At 48.6% G+C, this 17,399-nt stretch overlaps 1 protein-coding gene across 1 annotated transcript; it reads right to left on the bottom strand.

Moving 5' to 3' along the window:
* Nucleotides 1–1,537: 1,537 nt before the first annotated feature.
* RS1 (retinoschisin 1) lies at nt 1,538–16,702 on the bottom strand. Its single transcript, XM_005443074.4, has 6 exons — nt 16,564–16,702; nt 8,316–8,341; nt 7,900–8,005; nt 3,292–3,433; nt 2,955–3,150; nt 1,538–1,835 (listed from the first exon to the last, which is right to left on the bottom strand). Exons 1-6 carry the CDS (start codon nt 16,691–16,693, stop codon nt 1,683–1,685), a joined length of 753 nt encoding a protein of 250 aa, XP_005443131.4. The 5' UTR covers nt 16,694–16,702; the 3' UTR covers nt 1,538–1,682.
* Nucleotides 16,703–17,399: the final 697 nt, after the last annotated feature.

Raw genomic sequence — 17,399 nt, 5'->3', positions numbered from 1 at the left:
GCGCCTCCAGGGAGGCTCTTACCCCACGCTGGTCCCACAGCTTGGCTGCATGGAGGACTTGCCTCAAGCTCAGTGGACCTACTCAGCAGAGCTTGCCTTAATTGATTACCATTAGAGAACCATGGAAATTCACCCATTTTCTACTAAGAAAATGTGTCCTTAGACCCATTTGTGGATAGGCAAAACTCATTTGGGGGGTGCAGGGGAAGCAAGGGAGTGATGGTGACCTCATGGGGACTGGTCTTTTCTACATCTCTGTAGACTTCACATTGTTTGTATAGTGAAGCAGAAGGTTTCAGACTCGCCAGAACAGCTTATTTTCCTGACAGCTGTTATTTGTCTCTATATACAAGAAAAAATGTGGCAGAGACATCTGCCCTCAAGAATGAAAAAAATGTGAAAAATTGCACAGACATCCAAAGACTTTTCTCATGGTTTTGGTCACATCTCATTTGGGTTTAGTCACATCTTAACTCCTGTCCTGCACACCGAGCATTTGCCTCTCTGCCCATAGGGATAAGGAGAGGGCATGAGGCCGATGGCCTGCCGTGGTGCCGTTGTCTTCATGCCTCTCTGCTCTTCACTGAGGCAGTTCAGATGCCAGTGCCGTGACTCTTTGCGACGGATGCATGGATTGTTAAAAAACAGGGAAAAGGCTTCCAGTGCCTTGCCAGGTTTGTGCCACAAATGTGTGGAAAGCCAAATAGTGGCTGCTGCCCCAGAGCCCCCCGCAACCCTCTCACATGGGAGGTGTGGGGGCTGCAGTGCCCACCTGGGGCATGCTGAGCATTGGCTCCCAGGCAGAGGCAGGGACATGAGCTGTAGCACCCTGGCTGTCACCCTGGGGTGCATCACCAGAGCCTCCACTTGCCCCACATTACTCAGGCACTCAGCAGCGCTGGGGATCGGGCCATGGAGATCAAGTCAGTTGATGAGAGTGAGTTCCTGTTCCTGTGCCCAAACACCCACACGGAGTAAAGCACCCTGTGCTCCTCGGGACATGTCTGTGCAAAACCAGAGAGTGTATGGGAGGGGGGTTGGCCATCCAGTGTGCAAGGGACCAATGCCTGTCCCAAAAACAGCCACAGCTGCTCAGGCCAGGAGGTGTTTTGAGAGTGTGAGAGGCAGGCAGGGCTCCTGGTACTGGAACAGACCAGATTTGGCCCAAAACCCTGTCCCAAGGATGGCAGAGACCAGCAGTAGGAGCATGAGGAAAAGCAGGGTAAGAGGTCTGCTCGGCATGAGAACGCTCGCTGGTCCTGGTGGGGTGGTGGGGGGTGCCCAGGTTCAGGGACAAATAATCAAGCACAGACCTGTCCTCCCTGAGGGAATCCAGGCCCTGCCTTTGGACCCCTTCTGCATTTGCTTCAGCTTCACGGCATTCCATGATGGTGATTTCCCCAACCTAACACCCAGGGCCAGAAGCACATCTCATGGGATCAAAGCCACAGCCACGATTCCTCCCACCTTCCCCGATGCGTGCCCCATAAACACTCGACGGCTTTACCGCAGGGCTTAGCTTTATCACCAGGCATGGTGTGAAGCAACATTTTATTCAAGACGGCCCGTCCCTCTGCGGGCTGGGCATTTACACCGTGGGAATGCAGCCACAGCCGGCATCAACGGTCAGGCAGGGCGGCTGCACAGGTGGACACCTACGCATCTATCCCAGGAGATGGTGCTCAGACACACTTGCCCAGGCACTCGAGGAGCTCCATGCGGATGGCGATGCGCACGTGCCAGCCCAGTGGGATGAGGCGGATGTAGCGGGCCACAATGGGTGGCCGCAGCAGGTTCTGCACTGAGGACGAGCGGTCTGAGTTGCCGTAGAAAACCTGTGGGGAGAGGTGTGGTCAGGTGGTTAGGGGGGCTGGAAATCCTGCCCCATGAGTTTGGGGTGCCTGTGCAGAGCAGAGAGGAGGCTCTCTTGCCTCCACCCCCAAAATAGAAGACTTTAAAAGTAGCCAGATGTAGACAATTTTTGTCACATTGACTGGGTTTTTCTGAGTAAGTCACTTCCCCTGCATCATTCCTGCACTACTTCTGATTAGGCTAGACTTAATCTCACCCTATTCTCTCCTACTTGCCCTCTCACACCAGGGTACCACACATCCAGAGTGAGCGTGGTTGACCTTGACTGTTTGCAGTTCATGAGCTGGGCTCCCAGACACACCAATATAGACAAAGAATGTATTTGGGGGCCCTTTCCACCATGCTGCCATTTCCACGGCCATGCTGCCACATCTCCTGCTGCCATGACCTGTGTTTTGGGGAAAGCTCAGCATCTCCCCAGGGCTGCAGGAACCAGTTACTTCAGTAAAGACACCAGAACCTCCCATGCTGGGACAGGGCCATCCCCACAGATGGACACTGAGGACGCCTGGGAGGCAGCAGCTGTGGCAGCCCCCAGCTCAGCTGGGCTGCACAGGGACTGTAAGGTCTCCCCAGTGCAATTTTTTGCTTCAAACCCACCACTAAGTGCAGCATGAGAACAGTTCACTGTTTGTGACTTCACTGGTTGCAGATTTTGTCTTGGGTTTTTCTGCATCATCGTTGTGCACTAGCCCTGGACTTAGGCAAAAGAAGGAGCCCCCGTTCCGCAGTGCCCAGGCGTGGCTGGCGTTGTGTGGCCACAGCTAGGAAGGGGTTTTATCATGGAGGTGCTGCCTCCCGTGTGATGCCAGCTAATGCCTCCAAGCTTAATCCATACTCCATTATCATCATTAGGAAACATAAAAAATGTATTTTGTCCTTCTGCAGCTGGTCAGCATGGCACTTGCTCTTTCCACAGGGGGGATGCTGCCCCCAGATGTGGCATGAGCACCGGGCCCCATCCACCCTGCTGCTCTCACAGGACCCCCCTCTTGGGGCACCCCCCACACCAAGACCTGATGTGTTCATGTCACCAAACAGACCACCCCTCCACCAGTGGTCAAAGTGCAAAGTCCACCAACCCGGTTGTTCCCAGTTTGGTCTTTGTAGTAAACCCAGTTGAGGTTTTCATCAGTGCGGTACTGCATACTGTACTTGGTCATCCACTCATCAGCGTCACAGCGCCCTTGCGTGAGGATCCCCGAGATCACCTTCACCTCCTTCAGGTCAATCTGCAGCCACTGCCCATTGTCCTGGTACTTGGAGAGCCATGCACACCTGGGGGGACACCACCAGCTCTGCTATGTCCTCTGCCACTGCCCTTCCAGGCAGACCCTCCTGCCCCCACGCTGCCAGGGGTCCCTGGCCCCCCCACCTGCCTGCCCACAGGGCTCCTCGGGGAGGCATTTTTGGACTCACCCGAAGCCTTGGCCGTTGAGGCGGGCCTTGTTGGCTGTCCAGGAGGAGTACCAGCCCGTGTACTGCTCCGGGTTGGAGCAGCTTATCTGGTCGGGTGTGACAGCACCAGACTCAAAGCCCAGGGGCTTGTGGTAGGGGCACTCTGCAGAAGAAGAGAAAAAATACCTTAAGGGACATGAGTGGCTTTGTTTCCTGGGTGTGTTTGCACACTTGTCAACACCCTCTGTGGTTTCACTGCTCCCTCTCCTCCCTGGCCAGGTTACTGGGGATGCTCTTAAACCCAGACCAGAACCCCTGAAGTATTTGCTCTCCAGGGGCCATGGAGTCTTCATGTCTAACTCTTCTCTTGTGAGAATTTCTAACTCTTCTCTCTGTCTCAAACTTACTAAACCTGTGCTGCCTGCAGCTTTTTGGAGAAAGGTTTTATTCAGATGTTGCAGTCCAAACCTCCTTCTTGCAAGCATGTGGAAGCAGGGCCAGACTGGATCCATCAAACTGGACCTAGCCTCCAGGCTGTCAGCTTCTGCCCGGTCCTTGAGAAATGTCTGGCACAGTTTTTCTTGCTGGGCTTTATCTTCTTCTGCTCCTCCATTCACTGTCTTGATTTACAGCCATGCCTGCACAGCAAAATAGCTGAGCCTGCTCTGATCATCCCTCCACAAGCACCCTCAGATGTTCTGCATTTTCTGCTATCTTTGCATCAGGAGATGGTCTTGCCTTGTGGAAAACCTGCGGGCACTCTGGTGCCAGTGCGGTGTAATGCTTGGCCCTGCCAAAGGCTCAGGGATGTCCATCAGAGTGTTTGCTTTCAGATCTTCAGGCTATCAAACCTGACCCCGCAGCTGTCTTCTGCAATAGCGAGAAGCTCAGCAAGATTCCCGCTGGCTGTGAAACCACGTGGGCCAGAAACATTTATTCATCATTAAACTTTCTGTGGTGGGTCACCACACAGTGCTCTGGAAGGCAAGCCTTCAGTGATGCTGCCATGACTGTGCCTTACCTGGCCCTAGTTCTGGGGTTTTTTTTGTTACGATCATTTTTTGTGGCATCAGGTTATCACTACGTATCTAGCTACACATGAAGAAGGCACTCACAAGCATCACATGGTGATTGCCTGGGCAAACACCTGTATCAAGGGCAGCACTTTCTAATTTTGCAGCCTGTGAAGCAGATGTGGTGGCCCCAAGGGTAGCTCTGTCATGTTTTCCAGTTTAGCATAGTCTCATGGGTTTTGGCAATAAAGGAGCAAGTGAAGCTCTGTGCAGCTTCACTTGTGGGTAGGATGTTTCCTCACCTTAACCATGTCTGACTGACCAGTGTGGTGCCTCATGTTAAAAACGACTCACATGTGGGAAGCATCAGTGGGTGCCCAGGGCCTGGCATGACCACGGTCTCCCTGGTGCAACGCCCCAGCACTGCAGCCACGCAGTCAATGTCTCATTAGCAAGTTCCACTAGGTCGATATCATATGCATCGATATCTCATTAACATATCTTGCTCAGCTGGTACCTCATTAACATGTTTTTCCCCATGGAAACACATAACTGCTGTCCTGCCTTCCTCCAGGCATGGAAACATCACAGTTTTCCACCACGTTAAAGCCTTTGCTTCCCTTGTGCAAGAGAGCGGCTGGGCTGGGGTGGTCCCACGTGTTTACTACTGGGCAGGCTTATCTCCAACACCACGCAACTTTACTTTTAGCAACACTAATCCACAGACCACACTATGGTAATGCAATTAGCGGGTCACCTTCTGGCACGTCTGGCTGCACCACACACAGGGACCAGCAAATAGATGCCTGGTGCCCAGCCGGCCAAACCGGCTAAGCCATTTAACACTGTTACTGCTGACCTGGAGTAAACTTCTGCAGCAGCTGCAAGGCCAGTTGCTCCCCTCCGGCCATGCCAGAGACAGCTCAGCAACACCTCAGCATGCCTGCTCAGCATACCACCCCCAGGTAGCGGGGATGCTGGGCCACATCGCCATGGCTGGGCTGGGCGAGGAGAGCGCAAAGCCCCCCTGCCTGGGGAGAGAGACAGCTGGGAGATACAGTGAGAACATTCATTATTCAGGAGAACAGCCTTCATTAGTCAAGGAAGATGCATTCATTACTTAGCTACGTCATGCTGATGTGTGAGAGCACCCCACACACCTAGCCGGGAAACCTAGCGCTGCTCCTCTCACACACATCCCTCAGCCATGGACAGATCAACCAAACCTGCCACATCTCCTTTCCTTCCCTGCCCTTCAAGGGGCAATGGTTTTAAATGGAAAGAGGGTAGGTTTAGACTGGACATAAGGAAGAATTTTTTTATGATGTGGATGATAAGCCACTGGAACAGGTTGCCCAGAGAAGTTGTAGATGCCCCATTATTGGAAGCATTCAAGGTCAGGTTGGATGGGACTTTGAGCAACATGGTCTAGTGAAAGATGTCCCATGGCAGGGGAGTTAGACTAGATGATCTTCAAGGGTCCCTTCCAACCCAAACCACATTGTGATTCTGTGTTTCCTTGGTACAAGTGACAGCAGAGTGGTACCAGGCTGCAGCAAGGCTTCAGATAGAGAATTGTACACTGTTAAGGTTAAACAGCAAGAAAACATGCAGTAGGACCAGACTGGCATGCCAGCTCTAGGTGCCAGTACGGAATCATGGTGAGAACTTCCCAAGCAGCTGGTTAGGGATATCTGCTGGACCAGCTGCAATTCAGCATTGCCATAAGGCTCTGCGGCGTGTGTGAGCATGCCGATGCCACTCCTTGCACATGTCAGAAAGCAGGGGGATCCTATATGGTGACCTGGAGTGTGTGTTAACCTCTGATTGCCCAAAATATGCTTTACTGCAGTTTCACGCAAAGGGATAGTTACAGGTAGAGGGTGTGCAGGTGCAGAGGGGCACCTTCCAAATGGAGAGAGACCCAGGCAAGGATGAAAGCACTGCAGGGCCCTGGCCATCACAGGTGGGCTTCATGATGATGCTGTGACAAAAAAGAGTTGTGGTGGCCAGCCCTTTGAAAGGGAGTGGTGAGCTTGAGCTGGGCCACGCCAGCTCAGACTCGTGTTTGGGGTCACGCATATGGGTTTCTTTCATAAGAGACTGGAGGAAACCCCCACAACAAGAGATATAAAGTGTCATCTCTGGAGCTCCTATAAGCAATTCCTCTGCATCACAGGGGCTGTCTCCAGCAAATGCTCTCTTCCTTTTCATACTTGCCCCAGCAGGCAGCCCTGTGGAGATCTCAGCTGCAGAAACTGGAAGGACAGAGCCTGAGAAGCCACAGTCCTTTTACTGGGGATGTTTGGGGCTGCTCCACCCTGGGGGAAAGACACCATCCATGCAGAGCAAATGAATCCTCTCCTTGCAGCTTCTTTGGGCAGGGAAGAAGCCTGTGGGCAATGCTTAAGCTGGCTGAGCCCCAGGTGGACTTGGCCTCCACAGGAGCAGACTGCACAGAGGGAGAGCTCAGGGGAAGCAGATGGCCTGGCAAGGATGACTGGAAAGCCTCTGCTGCTTCTCAGCTCCCTCACACTGTGGGAGGGAAATCTGCAGGTCCAACACAAGTGTGGGATAGAAACACCTGGGATTTTCCCCTCTTGTTTCTGTTTGCGTATGCCTGCAAGCTCTGCCAATGGTGTCGTGTCTTCTGGTCAATACACTTTTTTATTTGCCTCCTAGTCTGTCCTGGCTTCCACTCCGAGTTCTTCCAGGGTGATTCATTAAACCCCCTCCTCCTTCAGGGTAGCCGTGCCAAATGCTGAGCACTGCAGGGACAGTTTCCTCCATGTATCTCACCTGGGGAACCCAGGGGCAGCAAAACTCCCCTCAAGTTGTTGCATAGCCTCTTACAGGAGCTGGGAAGAGGTGGTTGCTAGCAGGCATGGAGCTGGTACCATTTTTGGCACTCAGCTCCAGAGGGGGTGAACACCTCTGAACATCTGCATGACAGAGGCCTGCACAGGAATGCAGCTTCTGTGGGACACTTGAGCTAAACCCGAGGATCAGCTGGGCACCGATAAGGCCTTGCTGGGGTAACACATCAGGGACAATGTGGCAGTTGCAGAGAATCATGACGAAAGAGCTTGATCAGAAACCTATCAAACATGATCTGTGAGGAATGGCTGAAAGTAGATGGGCAGGGGCAGCCTAGAGAAATTGTGGTCTTTTACTGTTTAAAAATATGCTGCAAAGAAAGAACAAACTGTTTTCCTTGACCGCTGGAGAGTGAAGATGTCACAGGCTAAACTATAGCAAGGGACAACGAGCCTAGGTGGTACAAAAAGTTTCCTACAGCAAATCCTGCACTCAGCAGTAGCTGCCCCACGCAGTTTCTGGGACCATCAGTGCCGAGGGCTGTGGGGACGGGGCAGTCAAGCAGCCACCAGTACCGGCCATCCTGGGTGCCCTCCCAAGGCCCAGGCACAGCCCCCACTGCGGCTGCCCCTCTGCCTGATGGTGCAGGGTTACCCTGCCACCTCCCACCGGCCCAGCTCCGGCAGCTGGGTCTGGAACAAGTACTGCCATAATGTGCCACCTCTGCATGCGGGGTGCAATGGGGGAAGCTGCTGAAGACCACCAGACAAACATGGCTAAAAGCACACTGGCCCATTACCTGGCATGCACTCTAAGCTGTTAGTCCCACTGGACCACACCGAGTTAGGACCTCCTTGGCAATCGCATTTGCACGCCTTGCTGTGCCACAGGTCCAGTCTCTCATCCTAAAGGGAAGGTAAAAAAACAGTAATAAATGAACATAGTCATCAACAATAGTGGCATGAGGCTTAATCTGTGTCCTGAAACTCAAAACATTTGTGTCTTCCTGGGCTGCTGCACCTTCTCTGAGCCCCTTTCTGTGTGGCAGCCTGGCATGAAACGTGGGATGACTCTCCCTTAGATTCAGAGGTCAGAGCACATGTCCTAGGCTTGGAGGGCCAGGTGCCATCCTTCCTTCTGCTCTGAGTCACTGAAGCCAGGCAGTGCTGGACCCCCAGCATTTACCTGGCAGCCAAACCAGCTGGAGAGACTTACCTCTCCTGGGGAGAGGGCCATCGCAGCTGTGTCAGCGGGCATGGAGGGAAGAAGAAAGAGAGAGATGTCAGAAACGAAGATGCTGCAAGCAAACATCAGGAAATGCAATGAACATTTTCTTCTGAGCTGGGGACAAATAAATCAAGGAAGGACTGGCGGAATCTACCATGTTTCCCCAAGCTGATTGCTGGGGGAAGTGAGAGGATGTGGGCAGGAACAGGGAACTGCGTGTGCCCATGTCAGTGCTACTACTCCACTGCGTGTTCTTTTTGATGACTTTGGCATCTTCTCTTTCTGATCAGATATGTCTGAAACATTTTGAGGAGAAACCCATGCCAGCCCCCTCAGCCTCTGCTAATACAGCTGATTTTGCCCCTATGCCTTTTTTGCTGTCTTCCTGCCCCATGGTTTCCCTTTCCCATCTTGCCCTTAAAATGTGAGCTGATGAACCCCAAGGGTGAAATCCCATCCTGGTGCCACTGCAAATCCCCAGTGCCTTCAAAGGAGATGGGACATCCTGTGAGGTGCCTGGTCTGAGATCAATCTCTCTGGACCACATGGAGGAAAACAAAATTTAACTAGGACTTCCCAATCTATCTTACATACAAGACTCCCTTTGGTTTTTTTCTTTCTTAGAGAAAACCGGTTGTGGCTGTAGAGGAAGAGCGACTACTTTTGTAACATCTGACTTGTTTTGTCACCTGCTTGTCACTGAGCAATAGCTTTTTTATGAGCCCTTTCCTTGATGAAAGGGCTTTCCCACTTTGCAGTGAAGTCCAAAGCAGACGACATTCATAGCATCTGGACTGGCAGAATAGTGCCCACACAACTATGAATATAAAATAATATTTTAAAAATAGTCCATGACCTCTGGTAACTCATCAACACAAGGCAAATGTCAAACATCATGTTTTCAGTGCCAGCAGGGAATATGCAAACCACTAAGGACCAAGTTATTGAGCAGGTAAGAACTTGTGTACAGAAGCCGAGAAACCTACCATCTCCAAAAAGAGGTTTTGTGAATATAAAAATAGTATATTTTCACCAAATGAATTAGACTCTGAATTATTCACTGAAATCTAGTTATGATTTATTCATTCATACACTGCCACTTTGCTGAGCCTAGGAAGCTCCAACTAATGCTGGGAATTTACATCTCACATTTCTATAGCAAGTTTCATCTCAAAAGACTCACAAACACTGTGCAATTATAATCAGTTGAAATATAAACTATATACAAAGCTCTGTTTATTACTGAAATCCAACCGCTCCTTGGGTGTGACACTGAGCCTTAATGTATCAACAGTCTGAAAGAAAGACCCCAGAAAAGAACAAAATTATAAAGACTTTTTTTTAAATTCCTTTCTTTAATGCAGAGATGGTCTTTTTTACTTCAGTGTCCCAGTGCAGCATTTCTGGCATCAGGAACGTACCACATTAACCCAAGGCATCAGCCCTGGCAGAAGTAAACAGTCTACAATAAAAGATGTGGCTTTTAGTCAGGGCCAAGAGGGAGGCAGGGGGCACCCAGACCTCATCAAGCTGAGGAGGAAAGCATGGATGCAAGTCTCTGGATCTGGGATCTTGGAAAGTGTATGCTGGGGGCCATGCACAACACCAAGCTCCACAATTCCCCGAATAGATGTTACACAGCCAAACCCTGTGACTCCATTGTGCAACGAGAAAACCAAGGTGGAGGTACAAGCCCAAGGCCACGTAGTACATTGCCACCTCCATGCTGTGCCACACGGGGCAAAGCAGGTCGACTGAAACGGGTGTGAAAGTGGTTCTAGTCAACACTGTCTGTTGTCAGATCAATATAATACAAACCAAGACTTTATCACCAATCAAATCTATATCATCTATGCCAATAAAAGCAATGTAGTACCTCTCCTGCCTGCTTGATGCTTTGTTTGATGATGATGATGGAGCAGCAGTGGCATGGGAGCCAGGCTGGCAGACACCTCTCCTGCCCCTTCATCCCACGGCACAGTGGCTTTTCCCAGCAGGACAGGCGCCCTGCTCTGGGAGCACCAGCTGCAAGGGCTAGATTCATTACCCTGGGATTTGGGAGCCCAGCTCCCCACCCAGGGCAGCCCACCATGGGTCCCCGCTGCCCAGCAATCACTGAGCAGGTCTGAGCTTGCAGGGTTGCAGGCTCAGCTCCTTCAGTCTGTAGGCATTCAAGTTTCATTTAGAGATGTGCATTCACTAGGTGTGTCTTAACCTCTTTATTTTTGTCTTTAGAAGACAAATTTTTGTGGAAAAAACTTTTGTGGGGTGTTGTCTATTTTCTTTACGGTGGTAAAATGCACTTTGGCCTGGCAATGTCCTCACAAGTAAGTGGGGCCATGCAGAGGTGAAAGCCAAGGTGCTTGCACCCCTTTGCCTAAAAACTTGCTCCCCTGAAGCACCCAAAGGTACCTTTAGGGGCTACAGAGAAAACCTGGTAAACAAACTAGCAAATTAATATACTTTGCATAGCAATAAAGTATTTGACTATATGTGCGTCGGGTCCATTTGTCCAGCATAAGGAAGACTGTGTTGTGGTGAAGCTTACTCTTGCACAATGTGTGCTTGTGGTGGGGAAAGGGGATGTGAATTACCAGGCTGATGTAGGGTATTGCTTTGGGTCCAGACTGAGCTCTTCAGCGTCCCTGCCTGCGTACATGAAAGCCAAGGTCAAAATTTGGCATGTCATTGACACATGCAGCTGAAAATTCAGTGGCTGTGAGTGAAACAGCAGGAATAAAAGTAATACCTTTCAGGTCAGTGGGTGTATGGTAACACAAACTCAACCATCAGGAATAAATCCCCCTACCCAGGTCACCCCAGCATTGCTTGGGTGGCTGCACCCAGACAGTAATGCCTGCTCCTGAACTATGAGAGCAGCTTTTAGGGTTTTTAGGCTCGTCTGCCAGGAGACATCACTACAAATCTGTGAATTTCAAGCACAAAAGCCCTTTTTTCAATGCCATGTGTTACTGAGTCAGCCCTGCGACATGCAGTGGTGCAAAGACAGTGCCAGGGCAGGGGCACCGGCGTGCAGCCCCTCTGGTTGTCTCTGCTGGGCTGGGGGCCTCCATCCCTTGCCACATGGCTCACTGGTTCAAACATCTCAAATAGGAGGTCAGCTTTGCCTTTTTGAGCTAGAAGAGGTTAACTGCTAAGGGCTGGCTCCCATCCCACCACCCACAGCCACAGCCTGCGGCACAGGGGAGCAGCAGCCTTGCCTTGGGGTAGGTATAGCATCAGATGGGCCAAGGGCCCTGCCTGGGCAGCACAGCCTGATAACCTCTGGTGTCGGGAGAGGAAAAGAGAGGAAAAGATGCCCTTGCCTGCAGTCGGCCAGAAAAAAGTAGTAATTGATATATTGGTGTGTTTACAACTGTGACGGGCCCTGTCCTACAAAGGAAATGAAGAGGAAAGCTGGCTGCCAATAATCTAAAAATGTGATGGCCAGCATGCTTTTATAGTGAGTGTGTTTGCCTTCAAGGAAGGTTACAAAGATAATTGGTAATTGTAGGTCAGACAGAACGAATTGCTGCAATTCATGGGAGAGTCATAAGTCCTGCATAGCTTCCGGGGGCTGTTGTTTTAAAAGTACAGGACTGAAAAAAGACCCAACCCAAACCCAAACCATTAAGAGCCCTATTTACAGCCCCCTGGGACATTCAGCAAACCAACAGTTCAGTGAAATAAATTATTATCTGTGCATGTTTGTGAGAGGCTGGGAGATAAGGCATGTGCCTTTCCTGTCCTGTCCCACCCTGCAGCACAGCATGTCCCACGCAGCACCGTGCACAAATGCCACCCCGTAGCACAGGATTTGGGGACTGGGGCTTGGGCAAGCAGCAGGGGGTGATTTTGTGTCAAAACACCCGTCATGGTGGAGCTGGGCTGGAGCACGGGCCCTGGCATGGCTGCACTCAGCACCTGCTGCTGACCAGGATGGAGGGGAGAGATACTCCAGAGACTGGACCAGGTTTGAGGGACAAGGGAAAGAGCTAGCAGAGGCAGTCCTGGGATGGAGGGAACACAGATTTCCCAAGGTGGAAGTATGACGAAGCAGCAGTTGCAACTTGGGGCTAGGTGGGGAAAGGAAATAGCAAGCAGTAGCAAGTAAACTCAGCTGCTGGCATTTTAATGACAGGAACAGGTGACTGAGTGTCTCAGAAAGTTTGTGGTTATTGCACGGTTAAACAACAGAAAGAAAGGAGGAAGGTAAATATGGGCAGAAGTAACACCGCCAAAGGCTGAGCACATTTCAATAAGGTCAGCTCTGAGAAATCATATTGAATATCCTGACCATCAAGCCACGACAGCTAGCCATCTTTTTTTTTAATGTGGCTAGAATTAATGGCAGATGTACAAGCATGAGAAAGCACATTATAAAATAAGCCAAGGAAATAAAATATAACACAGAATAAATGTCAGTCACTCAATTTACTAGAATAAGTTCACATAAACTTGGTAATTGCAGGCAAAATATGTGAAAAATGTTAATGACTTTATTTATTGACTTTACAATTTAGGTGGTCTAGAAGCTTCAGCTGAATATTAGTTAATTTTGCCCCTCATTTCTGCAAGAAACTTAGCAGTTTAACAGAGCTCAGGGAGACAAGCAAAATTATTTTCTCTCCTTTTCTCTCAGTGGAGAGCACTCCCCCTGTGATGCAGTGCTTTCCCAGTGTGGTGCATAGCCAGTCACCTGCTTCCCTTATGCACATGCGGGCCATGGGGCAGGAGAAAGGAAAACAGCTTTAAAAGCAGAAAAATGTGACTGGAGCTGTCACAGAAATGAAAAGAGGTGACTGGAATGAATAGCACTGGTTTTATCACATTTACTGAAAGGCACACCACTGCAAGTCCCTGTTTTCCTTGAGCACCACATTAGAGACCCTCAGGAACAGAGTTAGGTGAGGTGGTCTGTAAGCAACACAGAGGGTCAAGACACTGAAAAAAGCATTGTGGCACCTCTGTGCCTATAGGGGTGCCAGTTTGTGGGTTGCTATATTATTAAGCTATGCTATTTTTACATCCCAACCCTGGAAATCGTGCCAGGCAAGGGAGGTGACTCACATCAGGCTGCACCAGCCTCGGCAGCAAGGTGCATTTGGAGAACCTGCTGCATCCCAGGCCACCGTCACATGTGGCATTTTCCCCATCTCTCCTTGCCCCTGCACCAGTGGCGATGGTCCCAGGGACCCCTGCTGCAGCCATGACCAGTCCCCAGGTCCCCTCAGCAGATATAGCCCCCTCAGTCAGTCACTTCATGGTTGCTTTTGCTGTTTTTCCCCGAGGGCTTTTTCCGTGGCCATGCTAAGCAGGCTCCATGGGACCATGTCGTGCAAACAGTGCCTTTATTTCTAAAAAGTGCAGGCTGTAAATGGTCCTTGGGAGCTATGTTGGCAGGCAGAGACCCCCAGGGCACATGCAGGTCTGTGTCCACCAAAAGATCTTGGAAGCCAGGCTAGCCTGGTGAAAGCAGGGTGTTCAGCCAGGGGCTCCCAACACCTAAAGCCACATTGGCCCAAATGCTCAGCCTGTTTCCCTTGTAGATGATGATATTCTGGCCCTGGCACTCCCCAGGAGGGCACCACTGCCCTGGCACACATCAGCCTGTGAGGACTGGTCTCTGTTGATCACTGACAGGCACTGTCAGGGCCAGAGACTGAAGGCCAGAGGACCAGCACCAGCACCAGTCTGCAAAGGGGAGAGAGCTCATACTTCATGTTAAGCTCCTTTCTCATGCTGTAACACAGCTGCTGTTTTCCTCATTCATTTTGTGAGTATTGTTCATGATTTTATTATTTTTCATTTCCATTTAATTTTCTTTATTTTAATTACTCTTATTTGGTTTGCATTTTCATTCATTCGAATTGTGTCTTACTTAATATTTACTGGTATTTATCTAGAAGTGATAAACCCCATATTTAAATAATGACAATTATACCTATTAATTTATATTAATTTCTCTTTTATGCCTGCTGTCTTCATAATGTTTCCACACAATTTTTGAAGTTGTGAAAATATTTGAAAAAAAGTACATAATTTGAAAAAAATCAACCTTTCCCTTTTTCTTCTTAAGAGACGTATATCTTTTTTCCCAAAGTGTTCCTCTGAAAACTTTTGGCAATTTCTGATCTTATTGATATGTTGTTCCTTCCTGCTTAGAGCTATGCAGAACATTACCTGCATAGTAATTTCATTAGATGTATCAATTATGCCAAAGGGTGGCACTAAAGATGTTATTTACAATGATCCAAAGGAGGGTTTGGGCCTTTGATTTTGGGTTTTTGTTGTTGTGGTGTTTTTTTTTCCCAAAGCTCCAAAAAACAGAGAGAGAAAAAAAGAAATCCACTCTTTAAACTGCTGAGATGTGCTTATTCCCCAGTGTGTAGTGAGCATGGATAGAGTAATGCAGCACAGGCATGTCACATTCAATGTGCTAAAAGCATATCCATGTCAATCCAGGGCTCGGGGTGCTCCCCCTCACCATATGGAGGGGGCCCAGCAGCTGCTGTGGCTCTTGACGCAGGAGCCTGCCTGCTGCACCATATGCTACTGCTGCTGCGGTGGTGTCCCCAGCAAACACAAGCCCAGCCAAGGCGTGGGGGCTGGGGGTGCTCCTCTAAGCCACTTGCTCTGCCAGAGAAAATAAGCTAAGGAGCTTATCACTGGCATCAGGGCACATGGCTCAGAGGACTGGCCTGGCAGCACCTTCCCTGTGGTGGGCGAGGCAGGAGTGTGAGGGGGACCTGGGCAAAGGGTCGCTGCTTGCTCTTTATCCGGAAGAGGATATTTAGATCGTGAAGCAGAGGAAAAGTGTAAATTAACAAAACCAGTAAATTAAGAAAATAAATCAAATTCTGAGGGAGTGATGCATGGAAAGTGATCCTGCAAGTAATATTTCACTGCAGGCTCTCCAAAAATATCCTGATGTGTGGGTGTCTATTAAAAGCAAGCTGTGTCTGGGATTCAGAGCAAGGTATGAACTCATTCCAAGGGCTAATTGCAGTTATGCCACCCATTGGGAAAAAAAAATTCTGGACTCCGGATAAAAACAGCCTTCCAAGAAGCTCAGGCACCAGTAACCTTCCCATGTGAAACAAAGGAGAGTGGAGAGATAAGGTATGAGGAGAATGAACAAATATTTGCCCGAAGATTAAAAGGAAGACCTATTAATTAGACAAAACAAGGTACAGCCAAGCATAACAGGGTGAAGTGAAGGCATGGCTAGTTGAGGAAAACTTTCCTATCCGTGAAATTTGGTAGACCAAGGTATTCAATGGAAAGAGAGAAGGATGAAAAAACCTAGACAAAGCCAAACACTGAGTATTCAACTTCCATGAGGGAAAAGCTGGACTGTCTGATGAATCTGTCCCACACTCTGACAGATCATACCCTATTCACACATTAATGTAGTAATCACACACTCTATATACACAAAACGTAGATATTGCCCAGCACTTAGCGAGAACAACCCCAGCCTTGTTTAAGATAATAGTATCTTCGCCTTTGGCTTTAATGAAGCCAGAAGTTCAAACACAACCCAGAAAATTTATCTCCTCGTTCCCCAGCTGGGTTACTTAAAATGGAAGGAGATCGTGACCCTGAATTTTCTGGCCTCCTATAGATGCTGCTTACCTGCTTTCATTGCTACTTTTCTGAGAAGTAAATTTGACAAAGCCTCAAAACTGATAAATACTTTTCCCATTTTCTTGATTTATGATTTTTTTTGTTCCTAAAGTGCTTTTGGTTGTCTTTTCCAGGCCAAAATACCTGAAAGAGCCTTTAAAAAAAGGAAGGTCTTGATCAGCAATGTGTTGCTGCTAGAGAAAATGATCAGGTTTTGATTAATGAAGGACCAGTCTTTCATGTTATACTGTACCTCATTTTTCAAATCAGCATTATTATTTACACACTGGCTCAGCTGCACTACAATTTTCTTTGCAAATTCATATTTTGACAAATTATATGGCAATTTTTTTACACTGCAATTATTTTGTGAAACAGTTTTACTACTGAATATTCATAGAGCTGTAAGAACGCTGCTCACTCATGTACATAAATTACAAATCTCCTCCACAATTTTGCCTTTCCCCAAATTATTATGCTTCCATGAGAATGTAAAGAAGAGCTTGTTCTGTACCCTACAGCCCCTGGCAGAAGAAAGAAGCATGGATGAAACAAGAAATGCAAAGAGGGACATCTGAAAGTGCCTCTCAGGAGGCAAAGTGCGTACCTTTGTACCAGAAAAGAAGAGACAGCAGGACGCTTCCCATCTTGAACCGCATCTTTTCCTTCCTCTTTTGGGAATAGCTCCTTAGCGTGCTGCTTGGCTTGCTGGGAAGGCATGAGATTAACTTAAGCATTGCCTAAGCACCTTACTCCTCCATTCTCATGATTTTATCAAGCACCATCAAGCCAACCACACAAGTATTACTGTCAAGCTTCAGCATAGAGGATGTGTCACATGTAACAGTTTTTAAAAGATAAAAAGCACTGAGGTACTGACACTGAGTGCAAATCTGATTGTGTATGCAGACATATGTACAAATAAACAAGCATATACCTACCTAGAAACCACATATACCCTCACAGAAATGCAGATGCCTAATACTTATAAATAAATGTCATATATATTGTCTATTTTATATAGTATGTATTCATTATCTTCCACCCCAATTATTTACCTCTACACTATCAATGCCTTTCCTAATAATAGCTGTGTGTAGAAATCTGCCCTGGCCTTACTGCTCTTTCAGTCACCTAATTGCAAGGGGCTGAAAACTGCAATTAGTAGATCAAATGGAAATAGCACATTTCAGTTGTTTACTTGCTGAGCTGTAAAAATCTCAAATGAAAAAAGTAAACCTCCCTTTGCTAACAGTTCTACCTATAGTATCCTCTCAACCAATTTACATCAAAGAGAGTTACACATTTGATTTTAAAATGACTGAAAGATTCAAGACAACAACAGACTGCTAGTCTTGCCAGTGGATCTTACACCCGTTCCTCCAATCTTTGTAAATTACGTGCAATTAGCAGTGAATTTTTAATGGAGGTTTTTGAAAGCAA

The sequence above is a fragment of the Falco cherrug genome, chromosome 2 (assembly GCF_023634085.1).
Source record: "Falco cherrug isolate bFalChe1 chromosome 2, bFalChe1.pri, whole genome shotgun sequence".
In the NCBI taxonomy this organism is placed as follows: Eukaryota; Metazoa; Chordata; class Aves; order Falconiformes; family Falconidae; genus Falco; species Falco cherrug.
The sequence above is the reverse complement of the archived record's forward strand: the minus strand, read 5'-3'. Positions and strand labels throughout refer to the sequence as shown.

What these genes read in the sequence shown, in the direction of transcription:
- RS1 (XM_005443074.4), bottom strand. Translation starts at nt 16,693, where the DNA reads ATGCTTAAGTTAATCTCATGCCTTCCCAGCAAGCCAAGCAGCACGCTA. An exon ending in TGGCCCTCTCCCCAGGAGAG is followed by an intron (nt 8,006 to 8,315) that starts GTAAGTCTCTCC and finishes CCTTCCCTTTAG; the next exon opens with GATGAGAGACTGGACCTGTG. An exon ending in CTCAACGGCCAAGGCTTCGG is followed by an intron (nt 3,151 to 3,291) that starts GTGAGTCCAAAA and finishes GTGTCCCCCCAG; the next exon opens with GTGTGCATGGCTCTCCAAGT.